The sequence below is a fragment of the Garra rufa genome, chromosome 12 (assembly GCF_049309525.1).
Source record: "Garra rufa chromosome 12, GarRuf1.0, whole genome shotgun sequence".
In the NCBI taxonomy this organism is placed as follows: Eukaryota; Metazoa; Chordata; class Actinopteri; order Cypriniformes; family Cyprinidae; genus Garra; species Garra rufa.
Window position 1 is genome coordinate 23,144,626 of NC_133372.1, and position 24,962 is coordinate 23,169,587.

Below are 24,962 nucleotides of genomic sequence, written 5' to 3' on the forward strand. Positions count from 1 at the left end.
AATGTGAAATATTTTACTATTTAAAAAAATAACTGTTTTCTATTGGAATATATTTAAAAAAATGTAATTTATTCCTGTGATTTCAAAGCTGAGTTTTTAGCATCATTATTCCAGTCACATACTCCTTCAGAAATCCAAATTACGTTTTAAAATATATTCAAATAGAAATTAATTCAATTCAAATTCAAATGTTTTTGCTGTACTGTGAATCAAATAAATGCAGGCTTGGTGAACAGAAGAGACTTACTTAAAAAAACAATACAATTCTCACTGTTAAAAAACTTTTGACTGGTAGTGTACAAAAAATAAAAAAATTAAAAATTAAACATCAGAGAGAAAAAAAAAAAATATGGGGCTTTTATTTTGAATTTGTTGCGCCGGTCCGCCATTTCGTGCTTTTTGGTTGATGCAGTGTTCACACTATGGAGTGGGAATAGCTTCAGAGAGAGAGAGAGATAGAGAGAGAGAGACGGTAGTATTTACAACGTTTGTTATCTTTTTTGTCAAAGGTCTTGTTTGTGTTTGTAGTACATTTCCATATTGTTGTCATGCAAGAACCTTCATACTTCCTGTATGTATCCTGCACTTTATAAACAGATTCACATTAGCTTTTGTCAACCAGCAATAACGCCTCTGTTTTGATCTATCTGTAATATCTACTGTTATCATGGCTTGTTGATTGTTTGTATGATTTACTCGTGCAACATATTCCGTCTCATGAAGTAAACACGAATGCACCAAAAGTGACAGGTATTGCCATCAGCCAGTGTTTATCGCGCCTTAATAAGATTACTTGATATATTTGTGAATATACTTTGCCAAAGACAGCGAATGTGTGGTCTGTGTAGTGCAGCGATCGTAGTTTGCTGTTGGTTGAATTCGATCGTGTTCTTTGTTTACAAATAATTGGCTGTTGTCCGTGTCGAAACATCAAGTATCATACATGTGCCATATTGAACTGAGCTGGGGTCTCAAACCCGAATGCCCCCCTCCTGCATTTTACATTCAGCCCTAGTTTGACTCACCATGATCATCTATTCTAAATCTTTGGGGTTGCTTGAAAAGTACAGATAAGAGTGTAGTTGTAGATAAACTCTGCTGCACAGTGGCCAAAAGCAGGATTTCACACTTGTGCTGTAAAGCTAACACTGCTCTCAAGTTCTTTTTGAATTGTGATATTTGTCCTTTCACTTTATTACAAGATGTTAAATCTTTTAACTGTAATTGGTCTTTTCTGACAGATAATAGACCCACGATGAGTTCTCAGCAGTTTCCCAGGGCTGCACTGCCTCCTCCTGGAGCTGGACCAGGGCAGATGTCTACTGACAGCAGCATTATGGGCACACAATCAGGTAGGAGTGTGATACACCAGTCTAGACCATTTAGCTACGAATAGGGTTGTCACTATTGAAATCAAAGTTCCAGTAGAAAATTAACTGATGCTGTTGACCAAACCAAACCCCCTTGTTACAAGAAAGTTAACAAATCGGTTAAAAATGCAGTAAAATAAATTATTTGACATTATATAGAGATGCGTGGCCATATCGGCTATACTCTATGTAAACAACAGCATGGAGTGCATGGTTAATGTACTACTGAATACGTTGTTCTGCTAATTTATGCTGTCTAAACCATGGAAAAAATGTGTGGAAGCTGCTAAATCATATAGAGAAGGACTTAGTAAGCAGGAAAGGGCACACAATTTTGACAAACTAAAGTTAATAGATGGTAAAGCAGAATAATTAAGATATTAGCCTAATATTTCACCTACCTGACAGGAAATGATAAGAACAAACACGAATGTTGTCAAGATTCTTGCCCTGGAAATCCTGGTTCAGTTTGGCCAACCTCAAACGCCTTTTGTTCCTCAGACTCTTCTCCTTGATTTTTTTTGATAACTTTTGTCAGTTTATGGTTCTCCCAATGTTTTTTTCTGGTCCGACCGATTAGTACAGCCCAAAACATGACAATAATTGACCATTTTCAGCAGCAATAATAGCAAAATATGCAAGTTTCGTTCGGTTTATTGACATTGTTTACATTCAGTGCCGCCGATTGTTGGCACATTGTGAAAACTCTATCAATATCGCTATAAAATAATACATTATTATTATTTCTAAAAAATATAAAGAATACTAAATAAAAAACATTAGAAGTATGGTTTTTACTATTTTACTATTTATTAAACACTTCATTGTATATTGTAGTATTTCACAGTATAAGTAAAGTAATAATTGTATTTTATATTGCAACTGAAAAATTGCAATAATAACATTACCATTAAACGTTTTTTTTTTTTTTTTTTTTTTCACTGAAAACTGCAGGGAGCACTTAAAGCTTTTCTCTCGTTGATAAGTTGGCGCAAATTGCATACCAAAATGTGACTCTGGACCACGAAACCAATCTTAAGTAGCGTGGGTATATTTGTAGCAATAGCCAAAAATACACTGTATGGGTCAAAATTATAGATTTTTCATTTATGCCAAAAATCATTAGGATATTAATTAAAGATCATGTTCTGTTAAGATATTTTGTAAATTTCCTGCCGTAAATATATCAAAACTTAATTTTTTATCAGTAATGTGCATTGCTAAAAACTTAATTTGGACAATTTCAATGGCAATTTTCTCAATATTTAGATTTTTTTGCACCCTCAGATTGCAGATTTTCAAAAGTTGTATCTCGGCCAAATATTGTCTTATCCTAACAAACCTGAAATTATTTTAGCTTTCAGATGATGCTTATTTCAGATGTGTATGACTGGTTTTGTGGTCCAGGGTCACAAATATGTTTTTAAAAGCATCCCAAACTGAGTGCAGATGTAAAGATTAAGTTTGTGTGGAGCAACTTTCCAAGAACAAAAGGGTTCTTGCTTTATTATTATTATTATATATTTTTTTTTTTATCCTTTTGATGCAATTTTTTTTCCCTGACTGTTTGCACTCACAGACCTACTGTGTATACACATCTTAAGGGTCATAAAACCCTAAACTAGTTTTTTTTTTTCAAACATTGAAAATAATTTAAAGTCCTCTTGTGGTGAACAATTATTCTGAGCTAAGTAATCCACAGAAAAAAATGGTTTGTCTTTGTAATCTTTAGTAAAAAATCTGATAATATGCTTTTGTTTTGTCCCTGATGTAAATTTATGTTTTTTTTTTTGGTTGGTTTTTTGAGGCAATTTAAAATTTAAAGCAGTGTCGCCATGTTGTATTATTGTTAACCCTGAGTTTAATTTTGATATCATCTTGTTACTGAAGTACCAGTACTTTCTGGCACCCCACATATGGGCATGACATATTGAAAACTGACAAAATGTGATAAATAATGTTTTGCAGCAGGCAGTGAGGACAGCAGCCGTGAAGTGGATCACTCTCAAGATCCTCCACCTGGCAGCAGTAGTGGCAGTGCGGGTGGAATTGCATCGTTCCGTGATGATAAGCAGGAGACGGTGGTGGTCAGGCCTTACCCACAGGTCCAAGCTCTAGGCCAACCTCCTGCTCTGCCCCAGCATGTGCCTATCCAGCCCAGCCCTCCAGTAACTGTGGCTGCTCCATCAGTACAGCTACTACAAGGCCAGCAGTCCAGCGTCGGCGAGGGCTCAGTGAAGGTAACTTAATTTCACTCTCTTAGCTTCTGTGATTTTGTTAAAATATTAGTGATTCATGTGTTTGTGTAAAGGAATAGAGGTGCGTATCAACAGTTGTATTCATTGAGAACTACTTTCAAGTGTTTTGAATAGATTCCAACTTAAAAAAAAACTGTTAAAACAACTTGGATTAAAGGGTAGAGTACCTTGTAGTGTTAATTTCGTCAGACGAGACGAGACGAAATATGTTCGTCAACGACCTTTTTTTTCATGACTAAGACGAGACGATGACAAGACTGCACCACTGTCCAAAAACGCTGACTAAGACTAAATTAACATGCATTATTGTTGACGAAAAAAGACGAGACGAAAATGTTTTGCATAAAATAAAAACTAAGATAAAATCTCTCTTCATTTTCATCTACAATCGTCTCTGCTTTTTCATCAGCTGTTACGGCTTTAAAATATTCAAACTGCGCTTCGGCGCGCTGGCTGGCGCTGAGCCAGAGACGGACGAGCTCTGCGCTTGTCATATAATCACAACTATGCAGTGTTTTTAACCACATAACGCTTATTTTAGGTTTCAGACATTTAAATACACATAAGTACTAGTAAAAGGAGACATTTAGAGTTTGTAAAATACACACATAGGTCTATGGAAGCAGCAAATAACAATCTATTCAAATATAATTTGCCGATGTGTTTATTCATATCACATACACATAGGCTAAGTAACTAAAAAGTTCACTCTATTCCTCTTCTAGTTCACCAGCCACCTACTTGCATGTATTTCGGGAGAAACGGATGAATGTATATGTGCTGTAAATATGGCTGACAGGACTCTCTGAGTCTGAACAGCAGCGCGAACAAACATGGCCGCGCCCATCTCACGTTACAGATTACGATCCAGATCATTTATATAGGGTTTTAAATGACGAAACATACTAATTCACACATATTTGTGAATCGGAATATTAGATAGTTCATGGCATGGTAAGCAAGTGTGTGAGTATTCTGGATAAAAAAGGAAAAACGAAATAAAAGCGATCTATCTGTCATACAGTGTTATTGTGTCTGTGTTGTGTCACGTGACAAGCTTGATGCGTCGCCATGGAAACAATAAGGACGAACGTTCTAAAATAACGGTCGCTTAAAAAAAACTCACTCTTAGGGGTCCGCTAGAATATTTTAAACTCACCACTGAAAGGGTTAATCATTTGGGAATGTGTCTCCTAAATCACGTTTAACATTTGCATTCAACAAAAATCATTCAACAAGTGTATTTTGTCAGGTAATTATGACATTTAACCAATGTTTGAGATATGTGAAACACTTTTTTTACTGAAATGTGTATCAGTAATAATCTCAGTAATAATGTGTTATTTAAAAAAAAGACTAACGTTACAATTTTTTGACTAAACCTAGACTAAAATATATTGAGTTCTTTTTTGACTAAAACTAGACTAAAATTAAAAGACTTTTAGTCGACTAAAACTTGACTAAGATACCTTGAGTTTTCTTTTGACTAAAACTAGACTAAAATGACGAGACTTTTAGTCGACTAAAACTTGACTAACAAAAAAAGATATTTGAATGACTAAATATGACTAAAACTAACAAGGACATTTGGCACAAGACTAAGACTAAGACTAAATTAAAAATAGGTGACGAAATTAACACTAGTACCTTGCTTATGGGTATGATATGCCCTAACCAGGCCGGGTGATATAACATTGTGTGCTAGTAAGATTATCTAGTAAGAAGATGGAATCAGACATTTGAAATGATCAATCCCAACCATATGGGTTACCGTAACTTTTAGGCCACTTATAACCCACAAATAATATTTTTTTGTTAATTCTCCAGGCTGCCCTGAAGCCAACTATGCCCAGTCGTCTTATAGCACCTGCTCCAGCTCTTAGCCAAGGGCATATTCCTGTTCCAGCCAAAGTGTCTGGACATATCACCGTTCCCCTTGAGAGCAGCATTGCTCCAGCCTCTATACCAGTGGCAACCATCAGCGGTCAGCAGGTATGGGGACTATCATAACTATGAACTACGCTAGCAGTCAAAAGTTTTGGATGTAGGTGTTCTACTGTTTCTTGCGTAGGACACAAACAAAGATTTTTAACTCAAACCGTTGCAGTCTGTCAGTCATATAATGGCAGTCAATGGGCTCCACGGCTTTGAGAGTCAAAAAAACATACACAGACAAAACCAAATTAAACCCTGTGGCTCTTGACGGTACATTAAGGTCTTAAGACACCAAACAATCAGTTTATGCAAGAAACTGAACAGTATTTATATCATTTTTTTACCTCTGATACACCACAATGTCCAACTGAGCGTGTTCACAGTAGCTGGCGCCTGATGCGCCAACGTGCTCTGGCATTGTCACTCGTTGTGTATACAACGGTTACTTAAAATGGTAATTACTTGTGCTTATCCTGATTTTTGCAACCGATTAAAGTTATAGTTGCTTGCTCTCTGTCACGAGCCGGCTGTTGTGAAAGTGCTCAGGACAGTTGGACATTGCGGTGTATCGGAGGTAAAAAATGATATAAATACTGTTCAGTTTCTTGCACAGACCGATTGTTTTGTGTGTTAAGACCTCAGTGTATCATCACGAGCCGCAGGATTTAATTCGGTTTTGTCTGTGTATGTTTTTTTGACTCCCAAAGCCGTGGAGCCCATTGACTACCAATATATGACTGACAGACTGCAACGGTTGCAGTTAATATTTGTTTGTGTTCTACTGAAGAAACAAAGTCACCTACATTTTGGATTCCCTGGGGATAAGCAGATAAACATCAAATTTTCATTTTTGGGTGAACTATCCCTTTAAAGAAGTCTCTTCTGCTCACCAAGCCTGCATTTATTTGATCCAAAGTACAGCAAAAATAGTACAATATTGAAAATATTTGTACTATTTAGAATCACTCTTTTCTCTTTGAATATATTTTAAAATGTAATTTATTTCAGTGATTTCAAAGCTGAATTTTTAGCATCATTACTCCAGTCACATAATCCTTCAGAAGTCATTCTAATATTCTGATTTTCTGTTCAGAAAACATGTATTTTTATTGTTTTGTTGAGCTGAGTAGCTAAGTAGACAATGTTTTCATGGTTCTTTGATGAATAAAAGGTTCAGAAGAACAGCATTTATCTGAAATGGAAATCTTTTGTAACATTATAAACATCTTTATCATCACTTTGCTCAAGCAATTTTCATCTGTATAATTACTTTCGCCAAACATTTTACTGACCTTAACTCCAAAAATGTACTCAACTGTTTTGAATATGGATAATTAATAATATTAAAAAACGTTTCTTGAACAGCAAATCAGCATATTAGAATGATTTCTGAAGGATCATGTGACACTAAAGACTGGAGTAATGATGCTGAAAATGTAGCTTTGATCACAGGAATAAATAATATTTAAATATTTATATATAAATTAAATAAATATTTCAAAAAGTTACTGTTTTTGCTGTATTTTGAATAAAATAATAAATCCATGCTTGGTGAGCAGAAGAGACTTCTTTAAAAAAACATTACAAATCTTACTGTCAAAAACTTTTGACTGGTAGTGTATTTCTGGACAGGTTTCTTTAGATTACACAAAGTGTCCTTATTGTAACAAGCATTTTGCATTTGAATAATGTTTCTCCAGGGACAGAGCAACCTGCATCAACTAATGGCCACTAACGTGCAGATCTTCAGGGGCAGTGCACCTGCACTACAGATCGGATCTCCTGCTCCTCCCCACACTTTCACCTCCCATCTGCCCAGAGGTCAGCAATTTTTGTTGATGCACAACTGACATTATTGACATGATTGTTCATCCAAAATCACCACTCTTTATGTCGTTCCAAACCTGTATGACTTACAAAACACAAAAGAAGATATTTAAGAAATGTCTCAGTGTTTTTTTCCATCAATGGCATTAGTTGTTAATTCACATTGCAATGCTGAACTGGATAGTAATGTCACAAGAGCTTCAAGCTAAATGCAAAAATAGATTCCACTTGTTTGATGCTATAAATGACACAGGTCACCTTTATGTGATGAAGGTGAATTTTCTGGTGTGTTTGTGTTTGTTTGACATGAACTTTAAACTACTGTAATAGTGTAATATTTGTGCTTGTGTTTGGTGTTCAGGCGCAGCTGCTGCAGCTGTCATGTCTAGTTCTAAAGGCCCTACTGTTCTCAGACCAGCCGGAGGAGGAAACACAGGCCCTAGCCAACCTGCAGCTGTGCAGCACATTATACATCAGCCTATTCAGGTGCAGAGGCTTCACAACTTACTGATCACATACATCTAGACACAACAGTCTGCTCGGCTCTAAACAGCACTTAAAGTAAATGTCATGTTTAGAGCACTGACCTTTTTGACTCCAGGGCCACCCATTGTCCACAACAGTATTCAAAGGCCCTTATGACATCTCCAGTTGTTCATGATATATTGGATAAGATTTTAAAAAAAGTTCTTCTAAGATTTTTATATTTACTCTCCGTGTTTGTATTCACAGTCTCGACCATTGGTGACCACATCAACGGCTGTTCTGCCCACTATGGTGGCTCCCATCCCAGCTGCTCGAACCCAGTCCCCAGTCATCAACACCCCTGTCACACATTCTGCAGAGATGGTTCATGGGTAAATTATTGTATTCACTTCTTTGCTTTTTTAACTTATAATATCATATACTGTCAAAATATGGTTTGGTTTTATTCTAATGAGTTTGAATTTGTGTTTTTAGGCGACCAGTAACTATTCACCCTCCACCAACCACTATCAACATCCAGCGTCCCCCTACTCCCCGGGACACTGCCACGCGCATCACCCTTCCCTCCCACCCAGCTATTGGAGCCCAGAAGGCCCAGCCACCTCATACTGTCACACAGGTCTGTTCTACTATGAGCCTATGAGCCTGCTTTTATTTGATCCCAAATACAGCAATAGCAGAAATATTGTGAAATATTGTAACTTTTTTTTTTAATAATTGCTTTCTATTTGAATATATTTTAAAATGTAATTTATTCCTGTGATCAAAGCTACATTTTCAGCATCATTACTCCAGTCTTCAGTGTCACATGATCTTTCAGAAATCCTTCTAATATGCTGATTTGCTGTTTAAGAAATATTTGTTATTATTTGAATTATTATTATTATCAATATTTAAAAAATATATTTTTTTATTAGAAAGATCCAAAAGCATTTATCTGAAATAAAAAGCTTTTGTAACATACACTAAATTAAAAACTTAAAGGAAATTAATATTTATTTTTATTTAGCAGGGATGCTTTAAATTTATCAAAAGTGATGAAAAAGGTATCTATAATGTTACAAAAGATTTCTATTTTGGATAAATGCTGAGGTCTACTCAGCTGTTTTCAACATCATCATAATAATAAAAAAAATGTTTTTTTGAGCAGCAAATCAGAATAATAGAATGATTTCTGAAGGATCATGTGACTGAAGTAATGATGCTAAAAATTCAGCGTTGAAATCACAGGAATAAATTACATTTTCAAATGTATTTTAAATAGTAAAAATATTTCAATTTTTATTTTTGCTGGACTTTGGACCAAATAACTGCAGGCTTGATGAGCAGAAGAGATTAAAAAAATAAAATAAAATTGTGAGTGTTCAAAAACTTTTGACTGTTAGTGCATATAGATATTTTTATACTGTATTAGAAAAGATATAAGGCAGCATGTTGTTCATAAAATTAAATCTTTTTATTTTTGTTCAAAATTAAATATTATTAGAGTAGTGTTTGATATCTAAATCTTTATAATAAAACAGTAGGAAAAAACATGATTGATCATGATTTCAAAGTAAGAATGAAATTGTAATAATAATAAATTTGCTACATGTATTAAAAATTATTATTTAAATTGTTTCTAATTAATATATTAACATGTTAACCTTCTGATACCTAAAAGATTCATTTTGTAAAAAAGAAAAAAAAAGTCTTTAAAATGTTGCATGAACCCTCCTGTGGCCACTTGGAGGCCCTGGACCCTAGTTTTGAATCTCCTATATCTTAACATATTAGTAGAATCAGTTAGTTCTGCATATCCAGATTGAATTTTTCAGACTATTTAATGCTTTTGCATTGGAAGGTACAAACTTTCTTTTATTCATTTATTAACTTAGAGTGGTTTGTTTTGTCTGCAGAAGCCGATTTTCAACACTGTGACACCTGTTGCCGCTGCCACTGTAGCTCCTATCTTAGCTACCAACACTGCTACTTCAGCCACCACTACAGGTTACTTTTTTCACCAAAGGTTATTCAGAGACAAACTGTTTGATTACAGTTCATAACTTAAAATAAACTGTGTACTCCAAAATAGGCTCTTCACCACATACCCAAATGACCAGTAGCACTATTGTCACCATGACAATGGCCTCTCACTCTTCCCATGCTACAGCTGTGACCACCTCTGCCATCCCTGTCGGTAAGCTCAACCCATTCACTACGTCTTTAGCATTCTAGATTATAAATGCATTGCTACTCTTTCTTTAAAGATTCTTAATTAAATCAGGAAAAAGATTTTAGGGGTGAGAAAGAATGTTGTGTAGCACCATGTCTACACTAGATGTGAGCAGCATGACAAAAATCTAATTTTTTTTGCAAATCAGTCAAAATTTGGTTTTCACACGTTTCAATTCAACTGTTAGGGGGCAGACCTAGTCAATCATTGTAGTGAGGCAGCAAACAGGATGGAGATTTAAAGAATTGGTTCACTCCAGAATGAATTTTTTAAATAAATTTAAATTTCCTGGTAATTTACTCACCCACATGTCATCCAAGATGTTCATGTCTTTTTTTTCATTCGAAATGAAATTAAGGTTTTTGAGGAAAACATTCTGGGATTTTTCTTCATATAGTGGACTTCAGTGGGGATCAACAGATTAAAGGTCCAAATTGCAGTTTCAATGCAGCTTCAAAGGGCTCTACATGATCCCAGCTGAGGAATGAGAGCCTTATTTAGTTATCTAAAAAAAAAAAATTATATACATTTTAACCACAAATGCTCATCTTGCACTAGCTCTGCATCCTTGACTTCATGCTTTACATACTCACTTTGGAAAGGTCACGCATAACGTAGGCAGAAGTACCGACCCAGTGTTTACAAAGCGAACATGCAAAGAAAAGCAAACTCCCTTTACAAAAAAGGGTAAAACAAAAATGTTGGACGATTTTTGAAAATGAGATTTTTTGCCCTACCCTACCCTTTTGAACAGATGAAGAACTAACCATGGATGACCTTTCCAACTTGATTACAAAATGTGTAAAGTCATAGACACACATCACAGAGCTAGTGCAAGATGAGCATTTGTGGTTAAAAAGTATATACATTTTAGTAAAAAAACGTATTAGTAAATAAGACCCTTATACCTCGGAATTGTGTAGAGCCTGCAAACCATCGATCCCCATTGATCCTGGAATGTTTTCCTCAAAAACCTTAATTTCTTTTCGACTGAAGATAGAAAAACATGAACATCTTGAATGTGAGTGAGTAAATTTTCAGGATATTTTAATTCAGGAGTATTCCTTTAAAATGCATAGTTGATGAGTTGATAGTTTGTTTGATGGATGGATTGATATTTTAGATGGATTCATTCATTCATTCATTCTAGGATTAGAATTTTAGGTAGATTACAACTGACTCATTCTTGCTTGATGTTTCTGGCCTCCCCAGCTAAAGTGGTTCCTCAACCAATTGCCCACACTTCCCCACGCATCCAGCCAGAGTACCCAGGGGAAAGAACCAACCTGATTCCCATCTCAGGTCATCGCTCTTCTCCAAACCCTGTCACCATGGAGGCTCGCAGCGATAACAGGTGAAACTACTCTAAAACTCTTCTTAATGATGGTTAAGCTCTGGCAGTTAATTGTGAATGAAGTCCATGGTGTCCTGCTTCTGAAGGACCACTGTTTAGCACCAACCCTGTTTAAATGCTCCAAGGTGATTGAAAGTCTTCACGATTACAACAAAATTCCACAGGACATTGGATCTCCAGAAGCAGGATCGGACATCCCTGAATTAAGTCAACTAATAAATAAGCAGTGAATTAACATGGAATTGAATCTTGTGTCACGTTAACAGTTTGTGTTCTTCTGCAGGCCGTCAGTGCCAGTGCAGTTTCAGTACTTCTTACCCACATATCCCTCATCCCCATATCCTCTGACCCACACCTACACCCCCATCACCAGCTCGGTTTCCACCATCCGCCCTTACCCAGGTAAACACAAGACACCAGAACCTCTGTGCTAATATCTAAGAATGTGTTCACACTTGTAGTTTGGTTCATTTGGTCCATTTGATCCGGACCAAAAAGAAAAATTATACATTCGGTCCTGGTTCACTTAACGTTCACACTGGTATTTTTGACAGCGTACATAAAGGCACAGTGATACGTTCACAACCTAATTAGTCGGGTTGGTGCACACCAGGTTTCGGATGGCAGCGTTCACTCAAACTCAAATGAACCGCACTAATAGAGCAATCGCACCAGAGTTCATTTTAATTGAACCAAACACCTTAAATGTTTCTTAGGCCTCCAACCCAGACTCTGTGCTTTATTCCTCAGTCACGGCTCCAGCTCAGAGCTCAGCTCTTCCTGCTCAGGCTGGTGTTGGTGTGGCCACCACTGTGCACTTGAACCCCATGCTGATGGCAGTGGATCGCATCGGCCTGCAATCTGCCCAGATCAGCACTCAGAACATCCAGCCAGCATCTATGACCGCTCAGGGTATTCAACCTGCACCAATAGGAGTTCAGGGGCTGCATGCCACTGCACCAATCAGCACCCAGAGCGTACAGCAGGCTCCGGTCGCCACACAACAACCACAATCAGAAGCAAAACCACCAGGTAAGTTCACATTCCTTTCAGAGATATTAAGAAACTTTGATAGGAAAATACTTATTGTGCCTTATGAAATCTGTTTTGTTAAACAGGTGTCGTTTTGGCTGAAAGTCCAGCTTTTGTCGCTAATCCAATCGGGAGCACTTTTAGTGGCACGCAGCCCGTCACTACGATGGTGCAGACACACCCCCAGGGGGCGGCTACAGGTGCACCCACACTTGTCTCCTCCCCCCGTCCTAGCATCCTTCGCAAAAAACCTGTAAACGAGGGGTAAGTCAGTTTTCATTCCACAGCCTTCACTATAGTTTCATAACATGTGTATTTAGAGTATTGTAACTACTGAGGAGCCGAACTGTTCATCATATATGAACAATTTCATTCATTAATTTTCTGAGACGTAACTGAGAACAGTGTGCTTGCATCTTTAAAAGCACATACGATGTTGATAAAGTAGTGTAAGACCTCTTTTGGGGTGTATTTCTAGGGCAGTGCGTAAAAGTCTGATCCCAGCGCAGCCAAGTGAGCATAATGCTGGCCGAGTGGATAGTGGGATAAGGCTCTCGGGATCCTCTCGCCCACCGGGGTAAGCCCTGTCTGAAAATCCTTTGTTATCCTAATAAAAATAGGACAAAAGGCAATGTTCCTAACACAGGGTTCCCACAGTCCTAGATAATTTGAAAATAAGTGGGTTTTCAAAGCCTGAGAATGCTGAAGAAGTGAATACAAATCTTAAAAATGGCATAGAATAAAAATGCATCCTTTTTATTTTCCAAATGCATGTTATAGATCATATTGTTAATGATTAATCCATGTATGTTTTTAAAGTTTTTTTTTGACCTCATAATTTGTAATCCATTTTTTCCCAGTAAAGTTACAGAAGAGTGACAGAATTGCGGAATCCAGTCTTAAAAATTAGATTTACTGTAAAATGTGGGATGTCACGGAATTTTATAAATTTTGGATGAATAAATCAAAAGTAGGTCAGTACATTTAAATCTAAATGCGATATGGACTAGTGTCTTTGAATATTAAGCCTCAAAAATACTATTTAAATATGAATCCTGCATTTTCTGCATCTCTAGGTGAATGAATGGCACTGACGCACCGTTTTGTTTAACAAATGGTTTCGTTTCAGCCTCTGCTTCCTCTAAATATTAGTACATGAACACATAAACATAATCTCTAGAACTGTACTGAGAGTCCCTTCATAAGTATTTTACAGTTTCTCTTGAGAAAAACTACTGTCATATAATATACCAACAGGTCTTTACATCAATCCGTCAAAATAAAAGTTTGGTTTAACTTAATGAAACTATGACAGAAATATATTATTTAATGTAATGATAGTAGTGCTACTAATTATACAATGATTAAAACATTTATTATTTGAATGATTAATTCTCTAAGGAATATTAACCAGAAATTAAAAAAAAAAAAAAAATTCTAAAAGAAAAGTAAAGAAAGAAATAATTTATTTTTTTAATAAAATAAGTTAATTTGAGAAGCTTTTGATTATTAAATTATATTAATGAAACAATTAAAATGGAATACAGAAAATTAATGGAAATTTGGTAAAAAATAAAACCGAATTTAAGAAAAAAATAAAACGTGTTCCATAGGCCCTTAAAAATGTAATTTTTATTAAACTTTTAATAGATTGCTGTTAAATTATTTAAGTTTCATGATTTCAATTAAACATGCTTTTTTATTAATGTTTTTAATTTAACCATTAAAACAGAGTGTAGTTAAATGGAATAAAATGCAATCCAGAAAAATTACAAAAAAAATTAATTTAAGAAAAAAATAAAACTTATTTAATAGGGACTTAAAAATAAAATTTTTGTTAAACTTTTGATGAATTCCTGTTAAATTGTTTAAATGTCATGATTTCAATTAATTAGACATGCTTTTTTGAAGAATTTACACTGAATAAAATGTAATCCAGAAAAATAAAAATGGAGAAAAAAATAATTTGGAAAAAAATAAAATTAAATGTAACTTATTAATAAACAGGGCATACATTTTTTTTTTACTTTTAATAAAGTACTGTTAAATTGTGTATGTTTCCTGATTTCAGTTAATTAGATGTGCTTTTTGTTTAATGTTTCTAATTTAACCATTAAAACAGAGTGTAGAAAAAAAAATGGAATCCAGAAAAATTAAAATGGAAAAACTGAATTTGGAAAAAAATTAAAACGCCATAAAAAAATACTTCTTTGTTAAACTTGTAAAACTGTTAAATTGTTTAAGTTTCATGAAGTCAATTAATTAGACATGCTTTTTATATTAATTTTCTTTTAATTAAACAATTAAAAGAGTGTAGAAAAAAAATGGAATTCTGAAAAAAATACAGCGGAAAAAAAAAATGAATTTGGAAAAATAAAACTGATTTCATAGGGCCCTATATACAGGATGTTCCCAAATGTTTAGTCTGCTTAAACCCCTCAAAAATGTAAGAGGTTCCCACCCTACATTTTTTTTTCTTTTTCATTAATCGGTTAAGCTTGGATGTGTGTCACAATACAGAAGAAAAGAATCCAAGGATATGGAACAGCCATGAACATTTCTTCCAAGTTATGTTCAGTTCTGCAGTATTCCCCCTGCTTGAAATTACAAGAAATTGGGTGTGATCACTATTAAATGACTTTTGAAATTCCTGCTGGAAAAACCAAATGTGGGAACCCTGTTTGCATGCATGTGATCTGATTGCCTAAAACTAGTTTTATACATGCAGAATGTGTAACATATTTATGAATGTGTAACGTGGTTCTGCTCTTTCTGTAATTAGAGTGAAGCCCAAATCTGATGTTCATGTTGCTATGGCGCCTCCAGTCATGGCAGCTGTGGAGGCTCTTCCGAGTCATGGAGGTGAACAGCAGACGCTGCCCACTCCTGCCCAGCATCATTCGCAGGCCATTCCCACCCTTCTGGCTCCACCAGCTCCAACACCACCATCTCAGCCCACTGCCGTTCTATCAGCCCTGCCGGCAGCCATGGCTGTCACTCCCCCTGTGCCTGCCTCAATGGCCAATGCAGTGGCTTCTCCCACCCAGCCAGCGGCCACCAGCACTGCTGCCCTGAGCTCCACCCTTCCAGAGGTTAAAGTGAAACAAGAAACAGAGCCAATGGACACTTCACAAGCAGGTGGGTGTGCTTGTCAAAACAGGAGTCCACATATTCCCATACTATCACACTTAAAAAACGATTTGTTGAATCAACTTAAAATAATTTGTTCCCTGGCTGCCTTTTAATTTTAAGTTCAGTCAATTCAGAAAAATTAAAATGTTGAGTTGTACTAAGTGACAACTTAGATATTTGAGTTGATTTAACTTAAAATGTTAAGGTATCCGAGTAACATACACAGCTTTTAAGTTTTTTTGTTAAGTCAGCTCAAATATCTAAGTTGTCTCTTAGTACAACTTAACATTTCAAGTTGACTAAACTTATTTGAGCTGACTGAACTTAACAATTTAAGGCAGCAAGGTAACAAATTATTTTAAGTTTACTGAACAAATTGTGTTTTTTAGTTTAGCAGTGCATAACAGCTATAAACAATTGCCCCTAAGACATGCTTTATTTAACCATGCCTGTTTTTTTTAAGGGTGGTACTGGCAACAACAAGCCTATTCAGCTCAGCAGTTTATTTAGCTATCTAGGCTGTCAGTCATTTATCAGAATAAGGTTAATTCTATATCCAGTTCAAGCAATGTGTTATCACATCTGCTGTTTTACAATATCTTTGAACATGTTAAATGATAAGATAAGGCTGGAGTTTGGGTATTCTGTATATTTATGAGTTCTCTTTTTTCCAGTGCCCTTAGCTCCTTCTTCAGCGGGTCCAGCTTCATCCCTCTCCTCTCAGGCCTCCAACCTGGCCATATCTTCTCAACCTGGAGACCTCCTACCTGGAGCCTCTCCAAGAAAGAAACCCCGCAAACAGCAGCATGTGATCTCCACTGAGGAGACAGAGATGGTGGAGACCAATAGCACAGATGAAGAGAGAGCTAGCAGCCGAACACCAGGAAACAGACATGAAAGACACGAGTCTCCACCTAGGGAATATGTTGGTGAGATTATCAATGGATATATAGCTTTTGGAAAAATAAATTGAATTAATTGATAGATGCAGTCTGCACCATGCAACAAAAGCCACAAAACTAGTTGTGGTCAATGTCAGAAACATCAGAATTGCTGATTATGTAAGATTCAACTAAACATTTAATTCTTTCTGATAAATTAAATGGTAACACTTTACAATAAGGTATCATCTGTTAACATTAATTACAGTATTTATTAAAGAGCAGTTCATATGGTATTTTAAAGTGTCCAAATATTGTGTTGGAAACCCCTACAAAATGTTTAAATGCATCTAAGGTCAGAAAACATTGTGATTTTCTCAGAATATACATTTAATAGTAGAGTCATTTGTCATGACTCTATAAGTGATTGGTCTTTCCGTATACAATGCAAGTGAATCGTGCCCACAACCAAAGTTTAGCTGCTAAACTGTAAACACTTCACAAAACAATAATAAACGTGGATACGTTAGCCGGGTGGTAACATGACTAACTGATACAACAATGCATTTAATATTATTAAATTCTGTAGAAGTATTGTTTATTGTTAGTTAATGTTAACTAATGAACCTTATTGTAAAGCAGTGTTGTTTTTGACAACCATCTTAGATTTAGTCTTAGTCTTTTGGACTAAAATGCTTATTAGTTTTAGTCAAATTTTAGTCACTTCTAAATGTGATAGTTTTAGTCCAATTTTAGTCGATGAAAGGTCAAAAAGGTTTTAGTCTAGTTTTAGTCAAAAAAAGGGGAAAAAGTCTTTTAACAAATTAATGTAGGTCAGTAAGTATTTTGCTGTTTGGTAGTGTCACTTATAAGTTGTGAAAATAGCAGATCTATAGTTCAACACAATGTGAGCTTCCGGATCGACTATTTTCACCAATAATTACAATAATGAAGGAATGGTTTTAGACATAAGACATATATTTGAAATACACATACTAGTATGGCAAAGAGTATTTAATGCTGAAACGGCTTGCCATAGCGGCAGATACTTTTTCGGTTTTAATTGGCATGCACAATAAGCAGAAATGTCATGCATTTTAAACGTCTGACGGACCACCTACTAAAATTTGTCTATTCTCGTCTCGTCAACGAAAACTCACACACGTCTCGTCATGTTTTAGTCATCAACGAGCCATTTTTATCTCGTCATCGTCTCGTTATCGTCATGAAAAAAAGTGGCGTCAACGAAATGATTTCGTCTTCGTCATCGTTGACGAAAACAACACTGTTGTAAAGTGTTACCAATGAAACAGACAGTTGATCTTTAAAAAAAAAGTAATTAATCAAACCAGTGTAAGTAATCGTGATTAATTGCAACTGACAGTAAAGGATTTTGAATCATAAATATATTTATTTATTGATTTATGATATATTTATATTTATATATTTCAGTTTTGAGGGGAAAAAGAGACCTGTTCTCAGAATTGCAAGATTATATCTCACCATTCTGACGTAATAACTCCCAATTGCGTGTTATGAATCAATTTAAAATAATTTGTTACCTGGCTGCCTTTTAAATTTAAGTTCAGTCAACTCAGAAAAGTTAAAATGTTGAGTTGTACTAAGTGACAACTTAGATATTTGAGTTGATTCAACTTAAAATTTTAAGGCATCCGGGTAACATACACAGCTTTTAAGTTTAACAAACCAAATTTTTTAAGTCAGCTCAAATATCTAAGTTGTCTCTTAGTACAACTTAACATTTCAAGTTGACTAAACTTATTTGAGCTAACTGAACTTAACAATTAAAGGCAGCAAGGTAACAAATTATTTTAAGTTTGCTCAACAAATTGTGTTTTTTAGTTTAGCAGTGCATAACAGCTATAAACAATTCCCACTAAGACATGCTTTATTTAACCATGCCTGTTTGCTTTTTAAGGGTGGTACTGGCAACAACAGAATTGAATTGTGTGATATAAACTTGCAATTATAAGGAAAAAGTCACAATTTTGAGATATAAACTATTTCTGAAATAAAATAAACATTCTGATTTAATTTCTCAAAATAGCTATTTTATTTCTGACTTTATAAATGGCAATTGTAAGTTTATTTAATGCATTTCTGACTTTATTTCTCAGAATTGAAAGTTTATATCACAATTCAAAGAAAAAGGTCAGGTTTGCAAATTTATATTGCACAATTCTGACTTCATAACATGCAATCTCACAATTCTGATTTAACTCCCAATTGCGAAAAAGAGACTGGTATGTCAATTCTGAGAACATACCAGTCTCTTTTTCCCTCGCAAACCTGCAATAGTACAGTTTGCGAGGGAAAAGGAGACAGAATTGCGCTGATATAAACTTTTGTGATATAAACTTGCAATATCACAATTCTAAGAAAAAAGTCATATTCGCAAGTTTATATTGCGCAATTCTGACTTCATAACACGAAATTGGAAGTTCTAAAGTCATATAATCTCGCAATTCTGAGAACATAACAGTCTCTTTTTCCTGGCAAACTCACAGATTTGGCTTTATTATTTTAAAATTGCACGTTTATATCACAATTGAAAAAAAAAATCAGATTTGCAAGTTTATATCATGCAATTCTAACTTTATAACTCACAATTGTGAATTTATATCACACAATTCTGACTTCATAACACGCAATTGGAAATTCTTAAATCAGATTTGTGTGATATAATCTCGCAATTCTGAGAACATATCAGTCTTTTTTTTTTCCTTGCAAATTTGGCTTTTTTTCACAGAATTGTCTGATATAAACTTGCAATGCTGAGAAAAAAGTCAAATTTGTGAGTTTATATTGTGAGAATTGTGAGATACCGGTAAAAAGTTGCAATTAAATTTTTTATTTTTTATTCATTGGTGGAAACATGCTTCCATATGATTAAGACTGAAAATATATATATTTTTAAACAAAGCTGTCAACATAAACATGTGATATTTAATTTTAATAATAAATGTCTTAATTTGGACTACTGTCAAAAATCATAAATAGGACCCATTGTTTCCCTCCAAATGCTTACTTGCAGCAAATATTGTTTGTATATTGTATGTTATCTTTGTGCTTTTTATAATCTCCTTATTGATATTGGTTATCTGTGTAAATTTGTAATACCCCCCAGATAGGTATACACTTCCTCAATTGTAACACTGATTGTATTAATGTAGATGAGGACGGTGTTCGTTACGTACCAGTCCGCCCCAGACCTCCACTCACTCTGTTGCGTCAATACCGTAACCCGTGGAAGGCTGCCTATCACCACTTCCAGAGGTACAGTGACATCAGAGTCAAAGGTAAGCACCCTTTTAACACTGTCTGCTTTCTCTTTTATCCTTGTTCTTTTTTAATATGATTATAGTATTAAATATGGTCATATTATATAGTCAAAACCATCTCACTACTGTCTCCTCAGAAGAGAAGAAAGGAAGTCTTCAGGACATGGCCAATCAGAGAGGAGTAGCATGTCGAGCTCAGGGCTGGAAAGTGCACCTGTGTGCCGCACAGCTGCTGCAGCTGGTGGGTTCTGCAGCTGATGGTGTCATTTCCACCAAAAGTCTCTATAGTGGTTTAATTAGAGTTTCACTGTGTTATATATAAAATATATTATGCTAACAGCCTGTTATTGAGGCAGTTTAATGAATAGGTAACATTTTAATGAAATCCTTTCTTGTTTGATTACAGACTAACTTGGAGCATGACGTGTACAGCAGGCTGACCACTTTGCAGGAAGGCCTCATCCCAAAGAAAAGAGCTGGAGCTGACGATGACTTGCACCGCATCAATGAGCTCATACAGGTTGGTGTGACGACATTACCTTCCCACCTTGAAAGAGAAATGGTTATGATATAGCACCTAAAATGTACACTTCCTCTTACGAATTCATTTTTTATTTTATTTTTTTTTACCTGAAAACAAAATGCAACAGAACATAATGGTCTTGATAAATAAAACAAACAGTGCATTTATTTTTGTCTAATTCTGTTCATTGCTTAAAATGTATTCATTTACTCACCTGAACAAGCCAATCAAGGTCTTCAGAACTACTAGGGCTACATGCAGGTGAGTTTTTTTTTCAGGGTTTGTAGCTAAACTTTGCAGGACATCAGCACTCCAGGACTGACGGCGCCTATCGCTGTAATAGAGTCTCATGAAAATGACCTGTTTTTTCATTAAAGGAAACCCCAGGTATTAAGACTTGTATGGCTTAATGTAACACAAATTATGTTTCTTATTGAAATATGTATATGCCGATGCTTGTCATGAGATTCTCAAGCCTGGACTTCACTCAATATCAGGGGCGTTTAGACTCCTTGTGGAGAAAAATTGATAGTATGGCCTATACTTACAGCATCTCACAAAAGTGAGTACATCCCTCACATTTCAGCAACAATTTTAGTATGTATTCTCAAGGCACAATATGAAATGAAACTTGGAGATATTTTAGAGTAGTCAATGTGCAGCTTATATAGCAGTATAGATTTACCGTCCACTGAAAATAACTCCAACATACAGCCATTATTGTCAAAATAGCCCCACAGGCGCTTAATAGGGTTAAGGTCTGGAGACATACTTGGCCACTCCATCACCTTCAGCTTCTTCAGCAAGGCACCTATCATCTTGGTGATGTGTTTGGGATCATTATCATGTTGGAAAACTGCCTTTCAGCTCAGTTTCTGAAAGGAAGGCATCATGTTCTGCTTCAGAATGTACAGTACATAATGGAATCCATGTTTCCCTCAATGAACTGCAGCTCCCCAGTATCAGCAGCACTTAAGCAGCCCGAGACCATGATGCTACCAACACCATGCTTGATTGTAGGCAGGACACAATTCTTGGTACTCCTCACCTGGGCATCACCAAACATGCTGGACACCATCTGAGCCAAACAAGTTTATCTTATAGTCTCATCAGACCACAGGACATGGTTCCAGTAATTAATGCTCTTGGACAGATTGTCTTCAGCAAACCGTTTGCGGACTTTCTTGTGTGCCAGCTTCAGAAAAGGCTACCTTCTGGCACAACGCCCGTGCAAACCGACTTGTTGCAGTGTGTGGCGTATGACAAGCTGAACTTCTACTTCTGTAACCTCTAAAGCAATGCTGGCAGTACTCATGCATCTGTTTTTTGAAGCCAGGTTCTGCACCTGACACACAAAACGAGTGCTCAACTTCGTTGATCGACCCTTGCGAGGGCTGTCTGTATCGAACCCGTCTTGGGAAAACCTCTATGTGATCCTGGCCACTGTAGTCTAACTCAGTTTCAGGGTGTTACTGCACCTTTTATAGCCTAGGCCATCTTTGTGGAGAGCTACAATTCTAATTTTCAAATCCTTTCAAATTCTCAAGTTCTTTGCCATCAGGGGCCATGTTGAACATCCAGTGGTCAGTATGAAAAAATTGTACTCAAAGCACCAAATTTTAACTGCTCTAATAAAGATACACGATTCTGTGAAGCAGAAAAAACATTAACATGATGAACAGGACATGTGACTTTGCTTGGTTAAACAACATATTGCTGTTATCACTTAGGGTGTATTCACTTTTGTTGCCAGCTATTTTTACAATAATGGCTGTATGTTGAGTTTTTCCATACTGCTATACAAACTGCACAATGACTACTCTAAAATATATTCAAGTTTAATTTCTATAGTATTGTTCCTTGAGAAGATATACTAAAATTGTTGCTAAAATGTGAGGGGTGTACTCACTTTTGTGAGATACTGTGTATCCATCACCACCTGTGAGCTCTTTCAGTAGCTGTGGTCATTGTAGAGTTGTGTTGCGGTAAAGATAGCGACAGGTAGCGCCAATAACTCACCAACTACAGCCATTTCACGCCATTGAAATAATGGCACCCCTCCATAGTCCACAATATGTATAAAACAATGAGGATTTAAAAAAAAAAAGGAAATCTTTCAAGCGGTTTCTACTATATATTTCAGTAAGAGACATCATTAACATTATATTAAGCCATACAAGTCTTAAGACCTGGAGTTCCCTTAAAGGATAACTGTTGCCAAAATGCAAGCTGTGCTGTTTTTTTTTTTTTTACTGTAAAAGAGACAAACTAATATCTAAAAGCATAATTACGACAAACGAGCCGTTTTTGAGATTGACCGTGATTTAGTTTTGTGGTCAATGGCCGGTGAACGGGAGTTCTAGGGGCATACATTTGAGCACATCAAAATCGCTATTTTTACAACACTAAGAAGGCTCAAGACACCATGACACTTTGCTCGAAGTATCGCCTGGGTCTCAACACATGAACTCGAGCATTGAGAACATTGTTCATGTACACACAGTTTACTAAAAAGAAAGGTTTTGAACAACTCACTTTCACTGTTTGAGTTTCCGCTCGCGGCCGTCTTGCCAGTCAAGAAGTGTCGATCTCCGAATGCGAGGATGGATAGTTCCTAAAGCATATTTCCATATTAATGCACGGCTAATTCATTGTTTTGTCGCAAGTGAAAAACAATATTAACCTTCTAGTTGTAAAAAGAGCCTCATATAAGCCTAATATTTCGTCCTATGGAGTCCATTCATTCGCATTCGGAGATCGACACCTCTTGACTGGCAAGATGGCTGCGAGCGGAAAGCCAAACAGTGTAAGTGAGTTGTTCAAAACCTTTCTTTTTAGTAAACTCTGTTTACACAAACAATGTTCTCAATGCTCGAGTTCATGTGTAGAGACCCAGGCGATACCGTGTCACGGTGTGTCGAGCCTTCTTAGTGTTGTAAAAATATAGATTTTTATGCGCTCAAATGTATGCCCCTAGTATTCCCATTCACCGGCCACTGACCACAAAACTAAATCACGGTCAATCTCAAAAACGGCTCGTTTGTCGTAATTATGCTTTTAGATATAAGTTTGTCTCGTTTACAGTAAAAAAAAAAAAACAGCCCAGGTTGCATTTTGGCAACAGTTATCCTTTAAATAATAACTTAAATTTAGGTTTGACTCTTGCCAAACCAACCCCGCAAGCCCTATCATATATCCCAAGAACACATGGAATTTATAGCACATGTCGTATGAGGTGAGTCTGTGATATTTAAATATACATTCATGACCTTTTGATCTGACTCTGTCCAGGGCAATATGCAGCGCTGCAAACTTGTGATGGATCAGGTGACTGAAGCTCGCGACACCATGATGAAAGTACTGGACCATAAGGACAGAGTCCTGAAGCTGCTCAACAAGAACGGAACTCCCAAGAAGAGCTCCAAGTTAAAGCGCAAGGAGCGGGCATAGATGTCACTCCGTGGTCCTAATCTTTGTCCTTCAGCATAGTCGAACACAGGAATGCTCTTCTGGACCTGTCATGGTTTATCAGGTTGCTGTGCACAATCATCTACTTTCTTTTACAGTCTCAAAGAGAGAGACGGTCATAAACCATCAAACTGTTTTTATAGGAACTGCTGCTTACTGTGGACTGTCAGACTGTCCATTGGGTATGAGGCAGCCTGGGTAACCAATGCTTTTTGATTTTCCTCCAAAGTATTTCATTTTAGAAGAAATATTTTGTTGTCTCTTAATTTTTTTTAGTTGTTGAGGCAACTAGTTGCTTTTACTGTAATTGACTTTAAATATCAGAAAGGTCATGTTTGTTAGATGTAACTTCTGTATTTAGTTTGATTCACACCAAGTACACACTGCACACATGCTCATACGAGTCTGCTAGATTTCCATGTTTTGGTGCCTTGCAACATGGGTGAAACTGTGGGATTTTTTTTTTTTTTTTTTTTTAAGTTAATCACTCCCAGATTAGTCAGAAATGAAGTCCACAATAAAAATATAATAGTCTTGTACTAACCAGATATGATGCTCTCTAATTCTTCTAGTTTTTTTCATCACTGTAAACATTCAAGCGCTATAGTGACTGATGATAGTACAAACCTGTGAAATGTGTACTTGAGAGAATCAGTATAATTATGTGAATTTATATTATAAGAATGTGTGGATTGTTTGTTTCAATGTAAGAAAACTGTTCTTAATGGAAGTGATGTGGTTTTTACAGTCTTTTTTGTGCTGTTTTACAGATATGTTCTGCGTTTGAATAATAATTTGGCTATTTTGTACATTTCGTTTTATTCGTTCTTTTGTTTTTCTCTGTGTACTCTATTATGTGCTATTGCAGTAAAACTGGATACATTTACAAAGCATCGTGTTTAGCAAGTACATTTGGTTCTAAATGCACCTCACAAGACTTAGCAAGTGAAATAACTTTTTTAAACTTTTTTATTTTCTTCAACGGAACCAATGAAAAGTACTTTCACTAGTACTCCATAAAACTCCTTTCAGTATTGTTAGAACAGTTTCCACATTGTTTAAATACATGTTTTTAATATTGTAAAGATGCTAGAAAATTGTGTACCATTTTCATAATTCAGAAATGACTTAGTCTTAGTTTGAAGTACTTGAATTTGACTTTTTGAAACTTAAGGCCTA

At 35.9% G+C, this 24,962-nt stretch overlaps 1 protein-coding gene across 1 annotated transcript; it reads left to right on the forward strand.

Annotated features, from left to right (window-relative positions):
• Positions 1–408: 408 nt before the first annotated feature.
• Positions 409–24,673, forward strand: sap130a (Sin3A-associated protein a). The gene is made up of 21 exons (XM_073851602.1): positions 409–472; positions 1,242–1,352; positions 3,339–3,610; positions 5,456–5,620; positions 7,264–7,384; positions 7,752–7,876; positions 8,123–8,247; positions 8,351–8,495; positions 9,775–9,865; positions 9,951–10,055; positions 11,304–11,445; positions 11,729–11,847; positions 12,196–12,477; positions 12,564–12,741; positions 12,956–13,054; positions 15,260–15,615; positions 16,284–16,538; positions 19,685–19,810; positions 19,930–20,033; positions 20,199–20,312; positions 23,607–24,673. Exons 2-21 carry the CDS (start codon positions 1,256–1,258, stop codon positions 23,763–23,765), a joined length of 3,180 nt encoding a protein of 1,059 aa, XP_073707703.1. The 5' UTR covers positions 409–472; positions 1,242–1,255; the 3' UTR covers positions 23,766–24,673.
• Positions 24,674–24,962: the final 289 nt, after the last annotated feature.

Coding starts and splice junctions, on each gene's coding strand:
- sap130a (XM_073851602.1), top strand. CDS start 1,256: ATGAGTTCTCAGCAGTTTCCCAGGGCTGCACTGCCTCCTCCTGGAGCT. Junction 9,866..9,950: donor TACTTCAGCCACCACTACAG/GTTACTTTTTTC, acceptor ACTCCAAAATAG/GCTCTTCACCACATACCCAA. Junction 11,446..11,728: donor GAGGCTCGCAGCGATAACAG/GTGAAACTACTC, acceptor GTTCTTCTGCAG/GCCGTCAGTGCCAGTGCAGT.